General features: G+C 49.6%; 1 protein-coding gene across 1 annotated transcript; it reads left to right on the top strand.

Moving 5' to 3' along the window:
* The first annotated feature begins 144 nt into the window (after positions 1–144).
* PELP1 (proline, glutamate and leucine rich protein 1) lies at positions 145–24,025 on the top strand. Its single transcript, XM_072940496.1, is given in 17 exon segments — positions 145–467; positions 5,641–5,705; positions 6,081–6,186; positions 9,386–9,535; positions 9,775–9,846; positions 18,724–18,783; positions 19,066–19,216; positions 19,414–19,543; positions 19,691–19,778; positions 20,238–20,326; positions 20,406–20,522; positions 20,635–20,782; positions 20,918–21,077; positions 21,752–21,807; positions 21,954–22,160; positions 22,286–23,761; positions 23,878–24,025. Coding segments are annotated over 17 exon segments (3,417 nt in total). The 5' UTR covers positions 145–218; the 3' UTR covers positions 23,971–24,025.
* The last annotated feature ends 210 nt before the right edge of the window (positions 24,026–24,235 follow it).

Here is a 24,235-nt window from a genome sequence, read left to right as displayed (position 1 = left end):
CAGGCCTTGACAGCCAGGGAACCGACTGAACCGCCGCCTCCCAGGCGCCCGGGCTTCTCCGCGTTGCGCATGCTCCGTCCCAGCCGGAGCGCGGAGTCCAACCTCCGTTCACGCAACGCGCAGGACCACGGCCCCCTCCCCACGCCCCTTCCCCACGAGGCGTTGGTCGCGGTGTGTTTGCGTCATCGCGCCACGCCACCACTAGAGCCCGGGTGAAGATGGCGGCAGCCGTTCTTAGCGGGCCCTCTGCGGGCTCCGCGGCTGGGGTTCCCGGCGGGACCGGGGGTCTCTCGGCCGTGGCCTCTGGCCCTCGTCTCCGCCTGCTGCTGCTGGAGAGCGTGTCGGGGTTGCTGCAGCCGCGAGCGGGGTCCACCGTTGCTCCCGTACATCCCCCAGTCCGCTCGGCCCCACATTTACCGGGGCTCATGTGCCTATTGCGGCTACATGGGACGGTGGGCGGGGCCCAGGTGAGTCTGTGGCCCGCACACCGGCGGCCCTGTTGGAAGGTTGGCGCAGCTTTTGTGCCCCGGGGTCTCGGTGTACCGCCGCTGCAGTTGGGAGGTGGAGGGAAGGAGAGCTGGGGGCAGAAAGTGGATCCAGATATCACTGTGGACGAGATTAACGCGTTTCTCCCTCATCAGCCATGAGCAGGAGAAACTCAGGGAAGAGGAAGGGCCTCATTTTTGTATTGCTAGGCTGTTTGTAGTCACACGTGAATGGGTTCTATTCCAGGCCCCGTCACTCATTAGAGGTATGATGTTTAACTTTTCCTCTGGCAGTATCTATGTTTGGGATTGTTTCGACTGAGTGAATGGACGTATTCAACAAATATTTACCGAGCTCTTACCGAGGGCCCAATCCTGGGCACTCCAGTTACAGATGAAATGGCGATGAACAAAATGTTATGAAACACTATGAGAATTGTATGGTAGGGATCTCAAACCTAATCTGGAAAATTGCAGAGATTTTCCTGAGGTGCTGGAATTTAAGCTGAGATCCCCAAGGATGAGTAGGGGTTGGGTAGGGAAAGAAAATGGGAGGAGCGGTTCAGTTAGCGGAAAACTCGTGTGGGAAGGTCCTGTGGTAGGAAGGAACTGAATAGAAGGGCATCCTGCCTGGGGCTCCCAGGTGGAGGGGAAGAGAGTGGGCGCGATGAGGCTGTTGAGGTAAGTAGGCAGTGGACAGATCATGGAGTGCTTTGTAGACTGGCTTAGAATGGTCCATTGAATTATATCAAGAGTAGAATCTAACATCCATTCAGTTCTGCAAGCTAGAAACCCAGATGTCATTCTAAACACTTCTTCTTGCTCACACATCTCTATATGCAGTCTGTTAAGTCCTTTTGATTTTATCTTTTAAGTAACTTTCAGATCTGTCCACTCCTTTCCATATCATTCCCATTGCTCCCATCCTAGCCTAATTCCCATCATCTTGCCCAGGTGAAAGCACTGATTCTAAGATGTAACTGGCTAACCTGTGGTAGGTTCACCTTTAATATTTTGTCTTCCATCTTTCCCCCTAATCTTCCCCCAAATTCTGCTCATCTTTGAAGACCTGTGTACATGAGGTCTTACTTGTCCAACCTTTGTTACTGGGACCTTCCCAGCTCTACGATTCCTTTCAGGAAGAGAGTTGTGACAACCTGCCGGGAGGTTCCATAATCTTAGCCACAGATTTATCAGAGATGACCTTATTTGTTTATATTAACATTACTCCTCAGTGAGGGTGACAGAACTGTGTCTCTGGTACATTCCCACTTTCTCAACTCTGTCTCCCGCCCCTGGAGCATTTTAAAGCAAATCTCAGATCTCAGTTCCCCTGTAATTGTACAGACTTTGAAGGACAGAGTGTATTGTTCTGCACTGTGTCCCTAGGGCTTTGTACTATCCCATTGCCTGGCCAGTAGCCAGTGATTTTTTAAAAAAATATCGATGAGATTACAGAATTCTCTTGCTTAAAACTGTACAGTAACTTACTGCACCAGGCCCTACATATTGTGACCTCTGCTTGCCTCTTGACCTCATCTCACACGACTCCTGGCCTGTCTTCACTGCTCCAGCCACCCAGGCTGATCTCATTTCTGCTGCAGCTGACGCCTCTGCTAGCCAGTCCTCTCTCTGCTGGGAAACACCTGGGGAGGTGAGCTGCTTAATTTGGTCTCAGCTTACCTGTCTCCATTCAGAGGAGCCTTTCCTGGCCACCGTGTTTTAAATACAGTAGTCCTTCCCGCTTCAGTCATTCTCAGATTATTCTGTTTTGTTTCTTTCCTAGTGTTTATCACTATTTGAAATAAATTAACTTATTTATTATCTGTCATGTTCTCTCTTCTCTTCTTACCCTGTTTAAATTCCACTATAATCACTTCCTTGCCCCTCTCCTTTCATTGTACTTGCCTGGCAGCAGTCCTTCTGTGTTGAATCCAAATCTGTTTATTTGGTGCCTGCACCTGCACCGCTCAGTATAGCTGGAGAAAAGCATGTATCCTGATGACTGGTCTCACTTAATTAAAAAATTTTTTTTATTTTTTAAATTTAGATTTTTAATTGAAGTATAGTTGATTTACAATGTTGTGTTAGTTGCATGTATACAGCAAAGTGATTCAGTTATATATACATATTTCAGATTCTTTTCCATTATAGGTTATTATAAGCTAATGAATATAGTTTCCTGTGCTATATAGTGGGACCTTGTTGTTTATCTATTTTATATACAGTAGATTGTATCTGCTAATCCCAAACTCCTAATTTTCCCCTCCCCTACCACCTTCCCCCTTGGTAACAATAAGTTTGTTTTCTATGTTTGTGAGTCTGTTTCTGTTTTGTAAATAAGTTCATTTGTATTATTTTTTTAGATTCCACATACAATATATGATATTTGTTTTTCTTTGACTTTACTTTGTATGATAATATCTAGGTCCATCCATGTTGCAGCAAATGGCGATTTTTCATTCTTTTTTATGGCTGAGTAGTATTCTAGTGTGTGTGTGTGTGTGTGTGTGTGTGTGTGTTTGTGTTTGTATACACACCACATCTTCTTTATCCAGTCATCTGTCAATGGACATTTAGGTTGCTTCCATGTCTTGGCTAATGTAAATAGAGCCGCTGTGAACACTGGGGTGCATGTATCTTTTTGAATTAGAGTTTTCTCCAGATGTATGTCCAAGAGTGACCGTACTGGTCACTCCTTTATAGTCTTCTTTACTGATTCCTCCTCACCTCTTTGATCTCTAAATATTTGAGTGCCCAAGAACCCAGTCCTTGTGCTGCCTTTTTTCTTCGTTTATACTCATTTGCTCAGGGAGCTGATCCAGTCTCATGACTGACAACTTCCCGTATTCATACTCTACGTAGGATTTCTCCTAACTCCGGACTTATCCACCCAATGCCTGCTTGGCATCTCTATTCTGATGTTTAATAGACATCCCAGATTTAACATATCTGAAACTGAATTCCTGATTCTCACCCCCAAAATCTGCTCCTCCTGCAGTGGTCCCCTTCTTAGTAAATGATGACTCCATCTTTCTAGTTGTTCAAGTGAAAAACCTTGGAATTATCTTTGCCTCTTCTCTTTATCTCCCGCCCATATCCAATATGTTATCAAGTCCTGTGGGCTCTACCTTCAGAATCTGTCCAGAATTTGAAACTGCATCCTCTCTCTCCTGGATCATTACAGTGGCCACCTGCTTCTGTCTGCTTCTGCCTTCTCTGCAACGCAACTCATGTATTGTGGATGTGTTTTAAAAAATAAATTATGTCAAATAACATCCCTTCTCTGCCTAGTTCTCTCCCGCCATGGCTTTTATCTAATTGAGAGTAAAAGTCAGCAGTCGCCTATACGAACAACTCTGCAAGATCCGGCTCTGCTCCTGGGACCTTTGGCTTTTATTACTCCCCTTCTGTCTTGCTCAGTCTTCTCTAGAGACAGTTCGCCTCCTGGCTGTTCCCCAGATACACTAAGGGCACTGTTGTCCCACAACCTTTCCTTTTTCTCTGCTCTGCCTGGAACATCCTTTGTTTCTTGTTTTTTGTTTTTTGTTTTTTGTTTCATTATCAGTGTGCCTTTTTTTAAAAAAACAGTTTTATTGAGGTGCAATTCACATACATACAGTTCACTGATTCAAAGTACACAGTTTCATGGTTTTTAGTATTTGCAGAGTTGTGCAGCCTTCACCACGATCAACTTTAGAACATTTTCATCACTCCCAAAGGAAGCCCTAAACCCATCAGTCGTCACTCCCATGTCCCACCAACCCCTCTCTGCCCTTCAGCCCTGGGCAGCCACTAATCTACTTGTCTCTATAGGCTTGCCTGCTCTGACCATGTCATAGAATAGAAATGAGTCCTACAACGTGTGGCTTTTTGGGTCTGGCTTCTTTCACTTAGCATGATGTTTTTAAGGTTCATCCATGTCTCAGAACTCCATTCTTTTTATGGCCAAATAATATTCCATTGTATGGGTATACTACGTTTTGTTTATCCATTCATGGACACTTGGGTTGTTTCTATTTTCTGGCTGTTACGAGTAATGTTGCTGTGAATGTTTGTGTACAAGTCTCTGTGAGAACATACGTTCTCTTTTTTCTTGGCCATATACTTAGTGGGCTTGTTGGGTCATATGTTAACTCCGTATATAACCTTTTCAGGAGCTGCTGGGCTGTTTTCCAGAGTGGCTGCACCATTTTGTGTTCTTAACAGCAGTGTGTGAGCATATCAGTGTGTCTTGCTCTCACTTTCCTCTGCTCCAGTGGCCTTTTTAGTGAAGGCCCTGTGTCCCCTCCACATGAAACGCTGTCTCCCTACTCCAGGTGCTCTGTTCTGTCCTCAGTCTGCTGTATTCTTCCTGTAGCACCTAGTACCAGCCAACACACTATTTTTTATTTGGCCATTTGTTTATTTTCTGTCTCCTCTAACAAGAACATAAGCTCTCCAGCCCCTAAAACAATGTCTTACATGAAGTAGATGGTAAATAAATGTTTATTGGGTAAAAGAATCAGCATTGCTCTTCATGAGAACCGGGACCTTATCTATTTTATTTAGCTCTGTATTCCGTCATCTGACTCGGTACATAATACGTGTTTGTTGAAAGGAGTGATGAGTACCGTTAGAGAGATACTGGGGGAGATAAGAGTGGAGGCTGGGGGTAAAGAGGTTACTTGTGGGAAGGCTGAGGAGGAGACCTTTCAGGGCTCCCACATGTGCTCGAAGACAGCCAGGAACAGGAGGAGGAGGATTTGTGTGGGGTGAAGGAAGAAGGCTATCAGATGAGTTCAGTGTCCAGTCAGCAAGCATTTAGGGATGTCCTTCTGTGCTCGGGGCTGTCCAGGGAAACAGAGGTAAAGGAGCTGGGATGAGTCGGGCTGTCTAGCCATCTGGGTAGCAGTGATTTGTTGGGTGGGAAGCGGTGGGGGTGGTGGTCAGGTAAGACGTAACCGAGGAAAGCCTGCAGGACGGGCTGCTGTGAATGTCACCTACTGAAAATAGGGCAAAGGCTGAAGGCATCTAGAGGAATGGTCTTTTGGCCTCAAGGAGGTGTTACTTCGGAAAAGGCTTTAGAAATGCCAGACAGGGAAGGACTTGGAGAAGCCTTCCTGTGTCCTTAGTGTCCTATTCCTGACTCACTTCCCTGTTTCCTTCCCTCCAGAACCTTTCCGCTGTTGGGGCGTTGGTGGGTCTCAGTAATGCACGCCTCGGTTCTATCAAAACTCGGTAAGTCTTTAAGCCTGTTTTTTCCTCCAGGTGGTTGTTTCTTTAGGAAGAGGGTTATATACCTGTCTGTCCGCTGTCCCCACCCCATGGCTTCGGACTCCGTGCCCGAGAAGGTGGAGAGTTTGATTCTCTTCATGGGCTCACTTGAACGCCACCTGTTCCAGCTGCCAAGTTCCCTATGCCCCACCTTCTGTTCCCTTCTTTCCTTGCTGCTCGCCCCTCACTCCCCATCCTCCAAGTGTTTCAGGAGTGAGAGACCATGGCGGATCTGGAGGCGATGTCCTACTCTAGCCTGGGGGAGTAAAAGAGCAGGGAATAGCTCCCCCTGCAGTCGGGCCACCACCCGCTCGTCATCACTCACTTCTTTCTTTTAAGGTTTGAGGGCTTATGTCTGCTGTCCCTGCTGGTGGCGGAGAGCCCCACGGAGATGTTCCAGCAGCACTGTGTCTCCTGGCTCCGGAGCATTCAGCAGGTCTTGCAGGTAAGGATTCAGCTGCTGCCCTGCCTCCTCCCCCTCCCTCAGCCATACCTTCTCCCTTTTGGATGTGGTTCCTCTTCATGGCTTAGACATTTAATTCTGAGGACAGAATGATTAGAAGCAGTTTCCTTCCAGTGGGGAGGATGAGCGTCAAATAGAAACATCATTTTAAACTTTTTGGTATTTTTATCTACTAGGTTCTTTTAATTCATCTGACCTTTCACACACTGTAACCTCTGACAGTTTCACTTCCTGTTAGCTTTTCTAACGGGCGACATCTCTAAAGTTCCTTTTCCCAGGTGTTTGTTTTTTTCCCTACTCTTCTCTTCCTCTTTTAACATTTAAATTTTTTTCCACTTTGACATCCTTTGATGGCATCCCCACTTAGTTCTTGCACAAGCCTGTTCTGAGCACACACGGCCGGCTGTGCGCTAGGCTCTGGGGAGGCAGTGGTGAGATGTACTGGGACCCTGCCTTCACGGTGTTTAGAGTCAATTGCAGGGGTTGGGAAACTTTCTATGAAGTAAATGTTTACAGATAGTAAAATGTTTTTGGTTTTGTGAACCACATATAGTTTCTGTTGCCTGTTGTTTCTTAGTTGGTTTGTTCTCTAACCCTTTAAGATGTAAAAACCACTTTTAGCTTGGGGCCTTGCAAAAACAGGTGCCCACAGAGCATAGTTTGCTGATCCCTGTTCTAGTGGAAGAGACGCTATTTGACTGATTACATAATGAGCGTGAAATGGTAAACTGCAGTAGGTGCTGTGGAGGAAAAGGCTGTGGTTCCCTGAAAACTTGTAATGAGAGGAATCTGACCCAGACTGGGATGGTGTGAGGGGGTGGTGATCGGGGTCAGTGGTTCAGGGAAGGCTTTCCTGAGCTGATGAGTAGAAGTAAATGGGGCTGAGAAAGTTTTCTGAGTGTTCTAAGTATAGAAAGGCCCTGAGATAAGAAGAGTTTGGTCCATTTGAAGACTGATAAGCGAGCTGGTGTGGCTGGGGTTGGAGAGGTAGGTGGATGGGGACCAGGCCACGTGAGGCATTGTAGGCATGCTGAGGGAGTCTGGTCTTTGTTCTTGGAATAGTGGGAACTCATGGAAGGGCTTTTCCTTTAACTTTATTTTTAAAATTTTCAAATTATTTTCAGGGGGAATAATTAGGTTTATTTATTTATTTTCAAACAGGTACAGAGATTGAACCCAGGAACTCATGCATGCTAAGCATGTGCTCTGCCACTGAGCTATACCCTCCCCGCCATGGAAGGCTTTGAGTAGGGGGGAAGGAGGTGGCGGTGGTGATATGATCAAATTTTCATTTGGAAATATCACTCTGGCTGCTGTGTGGAGAAAGGATTAGAAAGGAGCCAGAATGGCAGCAGAAAGACCCTGTACTGAAGTAACCTAGGGGAGCATCCACGGTAGCTGGACTAGGGTGACAGAAGAAATGATGGCAAGTGGGTGAGGGATTTAGAGGTAAAGGCGACAGGTCCTGATGGCATACGGTCAAGGAGAGGATGTTTCCCGGAAGACTCTGGATTTCAGAACATGGCTAGACAGCCAGGTTCAGAGGGGAGTGGTGAAGATACCATGAGGATGGCCCTGGGCATTCAGTAGAAGCCCTCTTAGGAAGCTTACCCCAGATCTGGTGCCAGTGGGAGTGGCCAGATATTTCAGGGCGGAAGCCCTGAGTGGGTGGGTTCAGTGGGTGAGGGCTTCAGTCACTATGTTTTAAAAAGGGGAAGAGTCTTCAGCATTTAGATGGCAGCGGAAGGTGAGGATGAGGCTCAGATTGTCAAGTTGAGTGCTTACACAGATTGGGTTTTGAGGCACTACACATTCAGTGGTCAGGTAGAGGAGGATGAGCTTATAAAGGAGGCTGAGACAGAGTAACAGAAGGAGATAACCAGGGTGGTGGGTTGGATGGAATCCAAGGGAAGAGTGCTTCGGGGAGAAGGAGGAGTCATTTCTGCTTAAGCCCCTCTGGGCTGGAAGAAGATGAGGACAGAAAATTGTTCATCAGACTTAGCAACTCAAGGGTTCTGAGACTGTGAAAGAGTTTTTGGTGGTGCAGTGGACACTGAAGCCAGATTGACCTGGGATGAGCAGTGAGTGGGAGGAGTGGAAACAGGGGAGGTAGGCAGTCCTTTCAAGACGTCTGGCTCTAGCAGTGACAGAGAGAAATTGCACAACAACTGAGATCGGGCAAGTGGAGTGGGGGCTCGGGAGGAGGAGTTTTGGTATAGGAGAGACTGGAGCATGTCCAGACGTCAGCGGGAAGAATCCTTCTGAGATGGACTGGAGAGAAGGGGCTAGTCAGCAGTGTACGGTTCTGAGAGGAAGGCAGGGGACAGTACGTAAAGCATCGAGGAGCAGTTGTCCTTGGATGGGAGGAGTACCTCCTCTAGTGAGATAGGAAGAGGGACAGCAGGGATGAAGGTAGAGATGGTGTTTCCAGGTTTGGTGGTGAGGGAGTTCCCACTTTGGGCTTCAGTTTTCTCTGAAGTCGCAGGTTAGGTTGTGCAGAGGTGGTGGTGGAGAGGAGGGGCTGAACAGACAGCGTTGCCCAGAGAGAAGTGCAGTGGGACAGCTGGGCCGTGTTGGGGGCCTGTTGTAGCTGATAGGCCTACCTGGACTTAACTTTCCAACAGATGTTCTTGTTTCATTGACATGTAGCCTCTGGTCTGGCAGGAGGGACGTGCCAAATGCTTTCTCCTTAGATACATGTTAACGGTTGGGGGGAAGTCCTAAATTCGAACTGTTTTTCCTCCATAAGTTCCAGGGTGTGTTTGAGCCAGCCAGAAGCAAGCTGAGAGAGATGGGGCGGTCTTGTGGCTGAGACTTTTTCCCCCAGTCTCAGAAGTGCTCGTCTCTATTCCCGGTAGGGAAATGTGGTATGAGAGAATCAGGCAACTCTTGAGATCTTCTGATTAGTCAGATCTTTAAAGTGTGTCTTTGTTCCTTTTTTCCCAAACAAATTTCTAGGACCCCCAGACACCCATAGTGGTAAACACGTGTCCTTTCTGTAGACAAATATGTTACCTTGGCTGCTCCGTGGCTCTGGTGCACTCTGTTCCTAGTGGATTCGATGGTAATGTCGACATTAGCTGTGGTATTTGTCAGAAGCCCCAGGTTGTCACACCTCTCGCTCCTCCTCCTGTTGACCATGAACGTGAGGCTGGGGGCCTGAGGTGTTGTTGCTCTTTAGTCCCAGGACCCACCCCCCACGATGGAGTTGGCTGTGGCCATCCTGAGGGACCTACTCCGCTACGCCGCCCAGCTTCCTACGCTCTTCCGGGACATCTCCATGAACCACCTCCCGGGCCTTCTCACCTCCCTGCTGGGCCTCAGGCCAGAGGTGAGACCCCCTTTGCAGCTCCCCTGCCCCTCAGCCCCTTGAGGGCTGCCCTCTGTTCACACTGACTGGGTTAAAGAATGTGCTGGGAAACGACTGGGGAAAAGGACTGAAGATGTGAGAGGAGGGAGAGGCCAAGGGAAAACGTGAGGAGAAGGGGCCCTGCGGGGCGGTGGGGCGGAGTCGGGTCTGCGGGGGCGTTGGGCTTTCAGCCTCTGTCTCACTTTCTGTTTTTCCCACAGTGTGAGCTCTCGGCACTGGAAGGAATGAAGGCTTGTATGACCTATTTCCCTCGGGCGTGCGGGTCTCTCAAAGTAAGCATTTGTGGGAGCTCCTCTCCCCACCAACAGAAATCTGGTTTTTGTTTTTTTTGTATATCTGTATTTTTTATTGAAGTATAGTCAGTTTACAATGTTGTGTCAATTTCTGGTGTACAGCATAATGCTTTAGTTGTATATGAACATCTGTGTATTTGTTTTCATATTCTTTTTCACCATAGGTTACTACAAGATACTGAATATAGTTCCCTGTGTTCTACAGTATATACTTGCTGTTTATCTATTTTATGTATTTTTGTATCTGCAAATCTCGAACTCCCAATTTATCCCTTCCTACCCCCTTCCCCACCTGGTTACTCTAAGTTTGTTTACAATGTCTGAGTCTATTTCTGTTTAGTAAATAAGTTCGTTTGTCTTTTTTTTAGATTCCACATATAAGTGATATCATATGGTGTTTTTCTTTCTGGCTTTCTTCACTTAGAATGACAATCTTCAGGTCCATCCATGTTGCTGTGAATGGCATTATTTTATTTTTTATGGCGGAGTAGTATTCCATTGTATAAATAGACCACAACTTCTTTATCCACTCATCTGTCAATGGACATTTAGGCTGTTTCTGTGTCTTGGCTATTGTATATAATGCTGCTGTGAACATTGGGGTGCAGGTGTCTTTGAATTAAGGTTCCTTCTAGATATATGCCTAGGAGTGGGATTGCTGGATCATATGGTAAGTCTACTTTTAATTTTTTGAGGATTCTCCATACTGTTTTCCATAACGGCTGCACCAAATTGCATTCTTACCAACAGTGTAGGAGGGTTCCCTTTTCTCCACACCCTTTTCAACATTTACTGTTTTTGAACTTTTGAATGATGGCCATTCTGACTGGTGTGAGATGATACCTCATTGTAGTTTTGATTTGCATTTCTCTGATAATTAGCAATATTGAGCATTTTTTCACGTGCCTATTGGCCATTTGTATGTTTTCATTGGAGAATTACTTGTTTAGATCTTCTGCCCATTTTTGGACGGGGTGTTTGTTTTTTTATTATTAGATTGTATGAGCTATTTATATATTCTGGAAATTAAGCCCTTGTCAGTCTCAACTTTTGCAAATATTTTCTCCCATAGGTTGTCTTTTTGTTTTTATTATGGTTCTTTTGCTGTGCGAAGCCTTATAAGTTTAATTAGATCCCATTTGTTTATTTTTGCTTTTATTTCTCTTGCCTGGGTAGACTGCTCTAGGAGAACATTGCTGAGATTTATATCAGAGAATGTTTTGCCTATGTTTTCGTCTAGGAGGTTTATAGTGTCTTATCTTATGCTTAAGTGTAAGCCATTTTGAGTTTATTTTTGTGTATGGTGTGAGGGAGTGTTCTAACTTCGTTGATTTACATGTGGCCATCCAGTTATCCCAGCACCACTTTCTGAAGAGACTGTCTTTTTTCCAGTATATTCTTGCCTCGTTTGTCGAAGATTAATTGGCCATAGGTCTGTGGGTTTATTTCTGGGCTTTCTGTTCTGTTCCTTTGATCCATGTGTCTGTTTTTGTACTGATACCACGCTGTTTTGATTACTGCAGCTCTGTAGTATTGTCTGAAGTCTGGGAGGGTTATTCCTCCAGCTTCGTTTTCTTTTTCTTCAGTATTGCTTTGGCAATTCTGAGTCTTTTGTGATTCTATATACATTTTGGAATTTTCTAGTTCTGTGGGAAATATGCTGGGCAATTTGATAGGGATCACATTAAATCTATAGATTGCCTTGGGCAGTATGGCCATTTTAACAATATTGATTCTTCCAATCCTGGAGCATGGGATATCTTTCCATTTCTTAAGTCATCTTAAATTTCTTTAATCAATGTTTTGTAGTTCTCTGCGTATATGGCTTTTACTTCGTTGGTCAGATTTATTCCTAAGTATTTTATTTTTTAAAAGGAATTGTTTCTTTACTTTCCTTTTCTGATATTTCATTGTTTTTTTTTTCTCTTTCATTGTTAGTGTAAAGAAATGCAACTGATTTCTATATGTTAATCTTGTATCCTGCTACCTTGCTGAATTCTTTTACCAGCTCTAGTAGTTTTTGTGTGGAGCCTTTAGGGTTTTCTATTTATGGTATCATGTCATCGACATACAATGATAATTTTATCTCTTCTCTTCCAATTTGGATCCCTTTTATTTCTTTTTCCTGTCTAATTGCTTGGCTAGGACTTCCAATATCATATTGAATAGAAGTGGTGAGAGTGGGCATGCTTGTCTTGTTCTGGATTTTAGCAGGAAGGCTTTCAGCTTCTCACTGTTGAGTGTCATGCTGGCTGTGGGTTTATCATAAATAGCCTTTATTATGTTGAGATATGTTCCTTCTATACCCCCTTTGGTTAGAGTTTTTATCTTAAATCGGTGTTGAATTTTATCAGATGCTTTTTCTGCCTCTATTGAGATGATCATGTGATTTTTGTCCTTTTGTTGATGTGTGAATCACATTGATTGATTTGTGTATGTTGGACCATCCTCGTGTCCCTGGGGTGAACCCAACTTGATCATGGTGTATTATCTTTTTAATGTGCTGTTGGATTCTGTTTGCTAATTTTTTGTTGAGGATTTTTGCATCTATGTTCATCAGTGATATTGGCCTGTAAATTTCTTTTCTGGTAGTATCTTTGCCTGGCTTTGGTATCAGGGTGATGGTGGTTTCATAGAATGAGTTTGGGAATGTTTCCTCCTCTTCAGTCTTTTGGAAGAGTTTGAGAAGGATCGGTATGAGCTCTTTGTATGTTTGATAAAATTCCCTAGTGAAGCCATCTGATCGTAGACTTTTGTTTGTAGGGAGGTTTTTTATTGCTGATTCTATTTCACTTCTAGTGATCGGTCTGTTCAAATGATTTACTTCTTCTTGATTCAGCTTTGGTAGACTGTATGTTTCTAGAAACTTTCCCATTTCTTCTAAGTTGTCCAATTTATTGTCATATAGTTGTTCATAGTATTCTCTTATGATTTTTTATATTTCTGTGGTGTTGGTTGTAATTTCTCCATTTTCCTTTCTTATTTTGTTTGTTTCCTGTCTCTTTTCTTGGTGAGCCTGGCCAGAGGTTTGTCAATTTTGTTTACTCTTTCAAAAAACCAGCTCTTGGTTTGATTGATTTTTTTCTATTGTGTTTTAAATCTCTATTTTATTTATTTCCTCCGTGATCTTTATTATTTCTTTTCTTTTGCTGACTTCACGTTTTTTGTTTTTCTAATTTTTTAGGTGGTAGGTTAGGTTGTTTATTTGAAGTTGTTCTTGTTTTTTGAGGAAGGGCTGTATTGCTATGAACTTCCTTCTTAGGACTGCTTTTGCTGCATCCCATAGATTTTGTGTGGTTGTGTTTTCATTGTCATTTGTCTTAAAGTATTTTTTAATTTCTTTTTAATTTCATCATTGACCCATTGGTTTTTTTTAGTAGCATGTTGTTTAGTCTCCATGCTGTTGTTGAGTGGGGTTTCCTTTTTTGTTCTGTGGTTGTCACAGCCTTGACAGGGGCCAGGACTGCCCACCTGTTGCTGGAATAGAGGGTTCTAGACCCATTTTTGAGCTGCAGTGTGTGGTAGGCGGGGTTGGAGCACTTCAGCTGGAAGGAAGAGTTGCTGAGTGTACCTCCACAGGAGATGTCCACTGGGAAGTGCCCTCTGTGGTGTTGTCTGTCACTTGTTATGCAGGCTTACAAAGTACTCTTTGTTGATGCTGCATTTGTCCCTGCCTTAGCTGTGGCAATGTCAGCCACCCTCTGGTGTAACCCAGGTTCTAGGCCCCTAGAACCACCAGCACAGATTGGCCAGTGTCCGACGCTAGGACCCACTGTAGCGTGCAGTCATGCTCCTGGATCCGTGGTGTGCAACAGGGTCAGCACAGACCCCAGCCCCACCTTCAGATACCATTTGGTATGCCGGCCTGCTGTAAATATCTGTACCTTGCAGTGCACCAGAACTCCACTCACTGTTAGCCCCAGAGGCGTGGGTCCACGAAGGGTCCAGAGAGAGCACATCCACCCTCTCTGCCTGGGGCTGTAAATAAATCTCAGTCCTACCTGTGAAGTTGCAGGGCCGCTGGGTATGGGTTCAGCTTTCAGCCCCACTCCGCGCAGCAGCACTGGCTATGACTGAGCCCCACCTCTCTTCTCGTGAGAACACACCAACAGTGGAGCCAAGCAGAGACAGAAGCTATGGTGCGACTCTGTCGCACCACCCCACCCCATGCACTTCAGCAGTGGTGCTTCTTTATCTGGGTCTCAGGCTGTTCTGTTCCTCACACACCCCCAGCCGGAGCTCACACCGCCCTCCAGTCCCCTGAAGCTGCCTCTGTGCAGTGGGCCCCTATCCTCTCCATGTCACCGATCTCCAGTAGCCAGTCCCGGCTCATCCCTGAGGGCTCGCATCTAGCCGGGGATCGCAGGGACCCTCTGTGCCTGTTTCTGTTAGTTCTGTCTGCCAAGTGGCTGCCTTTTTCTCCTCCGAGCCTTGGAAGCTCTGCTTCTGTCCCCAGTGACCTCCCGACTGGAGAAGGAGCGTCCCAGTGTGAGGGCGCCTTTTTCCTTTGTTGCTGCCTACCCACAGGACTGGCCCTACACCGATTTTCTTTTTCTTTTTTTTCTCTTACTGGATTTTGTGAGGAATCCTCCTGTATTTTGAAGCGAGAGACACTGCCAGAGTTCAGTAGGTGTTCTGTGCGATTCAGTGGGTCTGTAGATGTAGTTCTTGGTGTCTTTGTGGAGTGGGCGAGCTGTGAGTCTCTACTTCGCCATCTTGGCACCACCTCCTCCCCGACAGAAATCTTGATAGCTGTCTTACCTCAGATTCTGATGCTAAGATTTCTGAGCACCTGCCTTCTGATTATTACGTCACCCATCTCCACAGCTATGATTATACCACCTCATAGCTTTAAACTCATTCTCATTTAATCCTCTTAGATAAAGAAATCAAAATTGAGTACCTTGCCCTAAGATCTGACGCCAATGCCCAGCCTCTTACCCTGGACGCCGTCCTCTGCCCCTCTGGAATGCCCTGCCCATTTTTCTACCATCGTGTTTCACTTTGTCTGTAAAGCTCTTATAATTTCCTCCAGGAAGCCTTCCTGGCTTATTACTTCCCTGTATCAACTTCTCCTATGCTTCTCTCTCCTTCTCTTCCTGACTAACCTCCCTTTGTCCCTTCCCTACCCTGTCCCCCAACCTGTTGTGACCCGTACAGAGGTGACTGGACCTAGGGCTTTAATAGGTTAGACAGGCAGGGTGAATGTGGGTCATGTGAGGGAGGAAGAGGTCAGTGAAAGAATTACAGTTTCATTTTCAGGGCCATACAATAACAAATATGAATGGTTATCAAATTCTGCCAAATAACAGTTAAAGGGCCTTTGGAATTGGCATATTTATTTGCAGAATAATTTGATGCCAGCTAGTATCTAGGAACAAATAGATGTACTCCTGTCGATTAAATGTTCTGTCTTGTTTTGATAATATTTGCCACTGCTTGACAATCCTTTGGGCAGCCCCTTTCTTAGATGGAAGCACAAATCTGTGGAGAACCAGAATTAGTGGCAAATAATTTTTTTTACATAACTGATGTGCTTAATCACAGTAATTGGTGATATGAATCAAGAGGGAGTTTGCCATTGAAATTATCTAGAAAATAACATCATGTGGTTCTATGACCAGGTCACGAAAAGGAGGGGGAGCTGGTTGGTAGGTGCCCACCATGTGCTAGGCGCCCAGCTGAGAGTCTGAGATGTATCATCACATTTTACGGTAATTCTGTGGAGTTGGCGTCACCGAATGAAACAGGGAGAAACAGACCCAGAGGGGTTTGACCACCTTAACCGACGCTTGCATCTGGTAGTTAGAAAACCAAGGTGTGAACCAGAACTGTTTGCCCTTCAAGCCCAAGTTTTCCACCAAACCTAACTCCCCGGATGCTTTTAAGAATGTAGACAGGATGGGCAGAGAGGCTTGCACGCTGATGCTGGCTCTGATGGCCTGTCAGTGGCTTGGGAAGGATTGACCAGACGTGGAGCTCGAGGGACACAGTGGTCTGGTCTGGGAGTGGTGCTTGCTGAAGCTTTGGGACTGGTTACCTGCAGTATTTGAAAAGCCCCAGAGCAGGTGAGGTTTCTCAGTGAAGTGGGGTCACGTCCTTGCCGATGCTGATTCCATGTGAATGCCCCCGACGGCAGGTCATACAGGCTTTGGCAGGGCAGGACTTTGTCAAAAAGGCATTTGGAGTAACTCAGGGATTTTACTGAAGTTGAGTGAAGTTTGTTTGTTTGTTTTTTTTTTTTACTGAAGTTTGCTTAGTTGCTTTCTTCTAAAATGCCCTGTAAATTAACTTCTCAAATTATGCAGGCTAGATCTTTGTCCCTGACCCCTCATTGGTTGAAGTCTGTGAGGTTTTGCTGCAGATGTCTGTTTTGATTCAGCTTGGTTAGGAGTTATTTGTACCAACCTGCAGCCCCCATGAAAATGGAAGGGGAATCAGGCGTTACCTGCGGGGCAGACGAGACGAGACTGGGTCGCCGGGGTTGCCTCTGCTGGTGCCCTTAGTGTTCACGGTGAGTGGTCAGGAGACTCTGCCTGTAACTCAGAACCTTTTGTCAGACGGCCTGCATTTTGAGTACCCTCTCCAAACAACACAGCTTTCCTATGTTGTTACAGGGACATATGCCTTTATTTCTCTAAGAATTCAGTATCTGAATACAGTGTCATCTGGAGCACGTCCCTCTGTTGAGGCGTTTCGCTCTGCCTGTTGTCAACATGGCGGATAGAGTCTGTCTTGTGCGGAGGCCCTGGGGCAGTTTGCACTTGGAGTATCTTGCACACCAGTTCTTAGGAAAGTGGTAATGGGAGTGTTTATCTGCTCTCTTTTCCATCCCCCAGAAGCTCCCAGGGCAGTGGCTGTCTCCAAACTCAGGATCACTCCTCCCAAATGAAGCATCTCAAGCATTCTGAGTTCATGAATTCAGGCCGGTAGAGGCCTTACCTCTACCCTTCCGTGACAGATTGATGAATAGTTCCAGGAGTGGGTGGGAAAACTAACCCCACCCTTGGGAGACACCCAGGACATGCTGTGTCTGCACACGTGTGTTTGTTCGGGTGCCAAGTGAGATGTCCCAAGTGAGCATTCCTTTGGTTTGTTTTGTGCGTCAGCTGGGGTGGACCTCTGGCCAGAGCCATGTCCCTGTACTCTGCCTGATTGCAGTCACATAGGCAGACTTCTGTTGGCCTCAGCCCAGCTTTTTGAATCAGAGTCTCAGGGAAAGCGGGAGCAGTAAGTTGGCAGAAGGGCTGAGTGCCACTACAGATGAGGCTCCGGGGACTCGCTGAAGTTTCATCCTTGGAGAAGCTGGTGAATCAGACCTGTGGGTGGTTGCTGTTTTTGAAGTGTTGTGAACCCTACCCCATCGGTCATGAACTTGCTTTCCAAGTCCCAAGGGAAATGGTTCTAGGTCTTCCAGCTATAACAGTGCTCGCCCCGCGGTCGATGAGAATCCTGAGGTGGAACCTGGGAAACCACATGTGGTTCCTGCCACGGGGCAGATGGCAGGGAGCCCTGGGAGGGTTGCTTTCTGGACCACACACCGCTAGCCTGCATTTCCTCCCCGAGGCCTCTGCCATCTGCCTGGTGCCACTGTTGGTTTGTCTTTGTGGTCTTCTGGAAGTTTACCTTTGTGCGGGTGCTGCCCGCCCCCTGATGAAGTCCGTACTCAAGAGCCTGGGATGTAAGGCCTTGATCTGCTCCTCCACATCTGTAGCTCTCCTCACAACAGTCTGTCCTCCCCTTTCTCCCAAGCCCCGCTCAGTCCTGCCTCCCAGCTTCCATTCCTATTGACCCACCCTCTGTCCCCCTCTGGATGCCACTGCCACTTCCAGCATATTGTTCTCCACACACTTGTCTCTGACCAACTGTTGCACCCACTGAGGGTGGAAATCCTGTTCCACTTCAGGGTTCTTACCCTTTTTGTGCCATGGACCTCCTCTCAGGATGTTTTTAAATTCATAAAATACCTGGAATTGCAAGGGAGACCAGTTCTGTGGACATGTATATTGTGATGGAGTCTGTGTTTTTTATTAACGTGTCAGCAGGAGCTGGTAGCAGGTCTGATAACTACTGAAATTTCAAATCAGTTATTTCAAGATACTTGTTTACAAATATAATGTGAAATGAAAAGAAATGATTTCTGGTGGTGACAGAGGTACTGCTAATACTGCTGTGGCTTTTTGTCTACATTTACAATTAAAAAACACATTTCAAAAAAACCACATTTCATTTATAGATTAGTGAAAATGGTAAAAAAAAAATTTTCCCCTATCCATGTGGTCCCTTTGATTCTACCCCAAGTAAATGTGGCCCCAGTGAAATACTCTGGGGCCAGCACCCTCATGGAGCAGGTAGGGGAAATGTTGGCTGACAGGTCGCTGCTCTGAGATGTGCTGCCTGGGTTCTGCTTGGCTGCTCCCCCTTCTCTCTTGACCTGGTCCTGCCCTCATACCCTGGCTTATGCCTCAGCTCCCAGCTTGGACCCTCACTTCTTGTCTGAGCTGGCAGGGAGTTGGGCTGTGGGGGTAGCTGCTTTTCAGGACTCTGTCCTTTTGGCGAGAGGGAGATGATGCTCATTTCGAAAAAATTGGCAGGAGGGAGCCCAGGTGTCTGTAGGGCACAGACAGACCCTTTCCACCTGAACAGGGAGGCTGCGGACCAGAGGCGACACGTAGGATGTCTTTCTGCCACGAGAGCACGTCTACTCCCAGGAGTGGCTCTCTGCAGGGGGCGCTGCTTCCTCGTCTGCTGGAAAAAAGGCCTGTGCTTAGATTCTGCTGCTGGGATTGTGCAGGGTCTACTGCTCTGGCCCTTGAGCTGACTCCCCAGCCTCTCCCTCTCTTTTCCTTAACCCAGGGCAAGCTGGCCTCATTTTTCCTGTCTCGGGTGGATGCCTTGAGCCCTCAGCTCCAGCAGGTAAGGGAGAGGAGGGAGATGGAGCCTCTGGGGGTCTGAGCTGGAGCTTCTCTTGTCTCTTAGCTTTTCTCTGTTCCTGCTTTTCGACCATGTTCTCACTTCCTTCTCTTACATACATGAATCATGACTTCTGCCTCTGTTTCTGTGTCTTTCTGCCCCATCACCCCTTCCGTTTTCCCTCGGAGCGCTCTTTGATCTCTGTCTTTCTCGCACTGGTGGGGTTGGGATTCCGTGGCTGGGCTGGATTCCCATCTGACCAGGTTTCCCACCTTCCTTCTGCAGTTGGCCTGTGAGTGTTACTCCAGGCTGCCCTCTCTAGGGGCTGGCTTCTCCCAGGGCCTGAAGCACACCGAGAGCTGGGAACAGGAGCTGCACAGCCTGCTGGCCTCACTGCACAGCCTGCTTGGAGCCCTGTATGAGGGCGCAGAAACAGGTAGGGACCATGGCTGGGAGCTGGTGGCTGAGGGGTTGGGGAACATGGTGGGAGCAGAACCAGGAGGGTGGTCCAGAGAGGCGGGGCCATTGATTTCTAGGCCACATGGATTAGAATATGGGTGGGTCCTCCACCAAAGTGAAGGAGGAGAGGCTGGAAGACAGGCCTGGCGCTCAAAGGTGGTTGTTCCCGTCCAGCTCCTGTGCAGCATGAAGGCCCTGCGGTGGAGACGCTGCTTTCCCCGTCAGAAGATGGCGATGCCCATGTCCTCCTCCAGCTTCGGCAGAGGTTTTCCGGGCTGGCCCGCTGCCTGGGCCTCATGCTCAGGTGTGTGAGTGAGTAATGGAGAGAGCAAGGGCCTGGAGCAGGAGGGGCTGAGATGGGGGTTGTCTTCATCATGAGGAGGGAGGTAGAGGGCGTGGAGTCCCCCTGGGGCCCCTGCACTGAGGGGCTCCTTGCTCTGATTCTCTCTAGCTCTGAGTTTGGGGCTCCCGTGTCCGTCCCTGTGCAGGAGGTCCTGGATGTCATCTGCCGGACCCTCAGCATCAGTGCCAAGAACATCGTAAGTGCAACCTGACCTCTGTTCACAACCCTGACCCAGGACCCAGGGCAACCAGGAAAGCGGTGTGGGATCGCAGCTCCCAAAGTGCTGCCGTCCCGAGGTTGTCCCAGACAGCTCCTTACCTCGTCCAGGTGCCGGCATTCCTGTGCTACACACACACATGCAGGCCAGCGAGGATTCTCTCATGCGTTGCGGGAACACTTGTAGCAATGCTTCCCCAGGGGAGGGTGAACAGGGGTCAGCTGAGTCATTGCTGAGAGGCTCAGCCATCCCTCCCCTCATCCTCCTCCCAGGGTCTGTCTGAGAGGATGGCGGGTTGATCTTGTTGGGAGGGCTGGGCTCGGCGGTGGGTTCCTCACCTGCGTGAACACGTGTATGTAGTCACACAGATCTGTGCTGTCTCCAGTTCTCTTTCACTTCCTCCCCCTCCTCCTTAACTTTTGCCGGTTTTCTCCACAGAGTTTGCTTGGAGATGGTCCCCTGCGGTTGCTGCTGCTGCCCTCTCTCCACCTGGAAGCCTTGGACCTGCTCTCTGCGCTCATCCTCGCGTGAGTGGGCTCGGGAGGGTGTGCTGTGGGGGCTGGGACGCCCTAGGAACAGGGGTCACTGTTCTGTCTTCACCCCTAGGTGTGGAGGCCGGCTCTTGCGCTTTGGGGCCCTGATCAGCCGCCTGCTTCCCCAGGTCCTCAATGCCTGGAGCATTGGTAGGGATGCCCTCTCGCCAGGCCAGGAGCGGCCTTACAGGTGACCATCAGGAAGAGAATGAGGAGATGGTGGGTGAGGGGATGCAGGGGAGGAGGGGCATGAGCTGGCACGTCAGCTCCCATTCACAGGCTGCCCTCTGCTCACCCCACAGCACCGTGCGGACCAAGGTGTATGCTGTCCTGGAGCTGTGGGTGCAGGTGTGTGGGGCCTCGGCAGGAGTGCTTCAGGGAGGAGCCTCGGGAGAGGCCCTGCTCACACACCTGCTCAGTGACATCGCCCCCGCGGCTGATGCCCTCAAGGTGAGCGAGGCCTCTGCTCCTGCCCCAGGACCCCAATCTGTGCCCCTTGTCCAAATGTGCCTCCTCACCACTCACTGCCCTATCCTGCCTTGCTGTGCGCCTGTGCATGTGATTAGTGTTTCCCTCCCCCGCCAGCTGCGCAGTCCCCGGGGGAGCCCTGACGGAGGTTTGCAGACTGGAAAGCCCAGCGCCCCCAAGAAGCTAAAGCTGGATGTGGGGGAAGCTATAGCCCCGCCCAGCCACCGGAAAGGGGACAGCAATGCCAACAGCGATGTGTGTGCGGCTGCACTGAGAGGTGGGTAAGACCTGTGCCCTGCACCTCAGAGTGCTGGGGTGGCCTGGGCTGATAGCCCCAAACCAGTTGAAGTGGAGGGTGTAGGAAGAATGCAGACCCAGCTCAAAGCTGCAGAGAAGCCATGCACCTCCCAGGGCTGCAGGCGGAATCTTGGGGCCTGCTGTCTGCTAGATGGGGGCTGCTGGTGTTGTCACGGGTCTTGTTTATCTTTGTCTGTGCACGTCCAGTGCTGTTCTAGTACAGGAGGGCGGGGGAGGAAGACGATGAGATCCCTGCCCGCGGAGCTTACACTCCCCGGGCCTCAGTGGGGCTTCCTGCTTCCAACACAGTCGCTAATCTGGGAGCAGAAGTGACGTTCCTTTGGGTCCCCTATAGTTCACTGCCCGCCCCCCAGCCCCGCCCCCTTGAAGGGAGGTCCAGCTCTACCCAGACAAGTAAATGCATCCTTAGAGTGTCCTGCCTTCAACATCTCATTCACATCATGTTGTCAGCAGCCTCATGCAGTAGAGGTGCTTTCATGATCCCTATTTTGTAGTCTAGGAAACAGCAGTTCAGGGACTGGCCCGAGCTAGGCCAGGGCAGAGCCGGGTGCCCACCCAGGCTGTGTGCTCCAGAAGCCCTTGCTCAGAGGTGTGTTAGCAGCCTGCCTCTTACACACCGTTCTCCTTCCCCAGGTCTCAGCCGGACCATCCTCATGTGCGGGCCTCTCATCAAGGAGGAGACCCACAGGGTGAGTGGAGCCTGGTCCCCGTGGAGGTTGGGGAGGGGCTACTGCTCTGTACACGGGCTGGGGGTCCATCCCTACCTGGGAGTGGGCCCTGAGAAGGGTTGAGTCATCTTGGTGACATCTCTGGGAGTGCTCTCTGTCCTTTGCAGAGATTGCATGATCTGGTCCTCCCGCTGGTCATGGGCGTCCAGCAGGGTGAGGTCCTCGGCAGCTCCCCGTACACCAGTGCCCGCTGCCGCCTCGAACTCTACCGCCTGCTGCTGGCTCTGCTGCTGGCTCCTTCTCCTCGTTGCCCGCCTCCTCTGGCCTGTGCCCTGCAAGCCTTCTCACTGGGCCAGAGAGAAGACAGCTTGGAGGTAACTACTGCTGGGGCTGAGTTTCCCTCTTTGGTTTCTGGATTCCCGTTTCTGATGCTGGTTGGCTTTCCCTCCTGAAGGCCTGTATCCTTGATGCTCACTCTGGCCCTTTCTTCCCTCCTCAGGTCTCCTCTTTCTGCTCAGAAGCACTGGTGACCTGTGCTGCTCTGACCCACCCCCGGGTTCCTCCCCTGCAGTCCATGGGCCCTGCCTGCCCCACACCTGCCCCAGTTCCGCCTCCCGAGGCTCCATCTCCATTCAGGGCTCCAGCCTTTCACCCCCCAGGCCCCATGCCTTCAGTGGGCCCCATGCCTTCAGCCAGTCCCATGCCCTCAGCGGGCCCCATGCCTTCAGCAGGCCCTGTGTCCTCGGTGGGCCCCATGCCCTCAGTTGGCTCTATGCCCCCGGCACGCCCTGGACCTCCAGCCACAGCCAACCACTTAGGCCTTTCTGTCCCAGGCCTGGTATCTGTACCCCCCCGGCTCCTTCCTGGCTCTGAGAACCACCGGGCAAGCTCAAATGAGGACCCTATCCTTGCCCCTAGTGGCACTCCTCCACCTACTGTACCCCCGGATGAAACTTTCGGGGGGAGAGTGCCCAGACCAGCCTTTGTCCACTATGACAAGGAGGAGGCGTCCGATGTGGAGATCTCCTTGGAAAGCGACTCTGATGACAGTGTGGTGATCGTGCCTGAGGGGCTGCCACCCCTGCCGCCCCCGCCACCCTCGGGCACCACACCGCCCCCTGTAGCCCCAGCCGGGCCACCAACGGCCTCCCCTCCTGTGCCAGCCAAGGAGGAGCCTGAAGAACTTCCCGCCACCCCTGGGCCTCTCCCTCCCCCGCCCCCATCTCCTGTCCCTGGCCCTGTGACACTCCCTCCACCCCAGTTGGTCCCTGAAGGGACCCCTGGTGGGGGAGGCGCCCCAGCCCTGGAAGAAGATTTGACAGTTATTAATATCAACAGCAGTGATGAGGAGGAGGAAGAAGAGGAGGAGGAGTAAGAGGAGGAGGAAGAGGAGGAGGAGGAAGATTTTGAGGAAGAGGAAGAGGATGAGGAAGAGTATTTTGAAGAGGAAGAGGAAGAGGAAGAAGAGTTTGAGGAGGAATTTGAGGAGGAGGAAGGTGAATTAGAGGAGGAGGAAGAGGAGGAGGATGATGAGGAGGAAGAGGAGCTGGAGGAGGTGGAAGAGTTGGAGTTCGGCCCCGCGGGTGGAGAGGTGGAGGAAGGTGGGCCTCCGCCCCCGAGCCTGCCACCGGCTCTCCCGCCTGCAGAGTCCCCCAAGGTGCCACCCGAGCCAGAACCAGAGCCCGGGCTGCTGTTGGAAGTGGAGGAGCCGGGGGCCGAAGAGGGCCCAGGGGCCGAGACGGCCCCCACACTGGCCCCTGAGGTGCTCCCTCCCCAGGGCGAGGTGCAGAGGGAAGAGGGCAGCCCCCCTGCAGTGCCATCTCCTCAGGAGCTTGGTGAAGAAGAGCCCTCTGCACCCCCGACCCTGCTGGAGGAGGGGGCGGAGGGTGCGGGTGACCAGGTGCCACCCCCGCCAGAGGCGTCAGCAGCGGAAGAAATGGAGACGGAGACAGAGGCAGCAGGGCTCCAGGAAAAGGTGAGTGTGTGGCGGGGAGATGGGGGGGTAGCTGCCTGCGTTTGTCCCCAGCCTGACCCATGCTTCTGCGTATGTGTGACTGACTGACTAGAATCTTATGTCTTTGTCCCTGAAAGGAGCAGGATGACACAGCTGCCATGCTGGCTGACTTCATCGACTGCCCCCCCGACGATGAGAATCCCCCACCCGCCCCAGAGCCCGATTCCTAGCCCTCCTCCGCCCCTGCTCCTGGTTTCCAATAAAGTTATGTCCTTGTATAAGGGACTGCCGCTTCTGCCTTTTGCCACCACTGTGTCCCCGGCTAGAAGCCCAGATGTCTGCTGGGCTTTTCACAGTGTCTGTAGCGTCCCAGACTTGGCCATGGTCGTCCTCTTCACGCCACTGTCCAGAAGCGGAACCACTGACTTACGGGGGTAACAGACTGTCCTGTGGTTCAGCAGGTCAGTGTTTTTGACTTCTTGCCCGCTGCTCTTG

Source organism: Vicugna pacos, chromosome 16, assembly GCF_048564905.1.
Source record: "Vicugna pacos chromosome 16, VicPac4, whole genome shotgun sequence".
NCBI classification, from domain to species: Eukaryota; Metazoa; Chordata; class Mammalia; order Artiodactyla; family Camelidae; genus Vicugna; species Vicugna pacos.
This window is presented reverse-complemented; position numbering and strand designations above follow the sequence as displayed.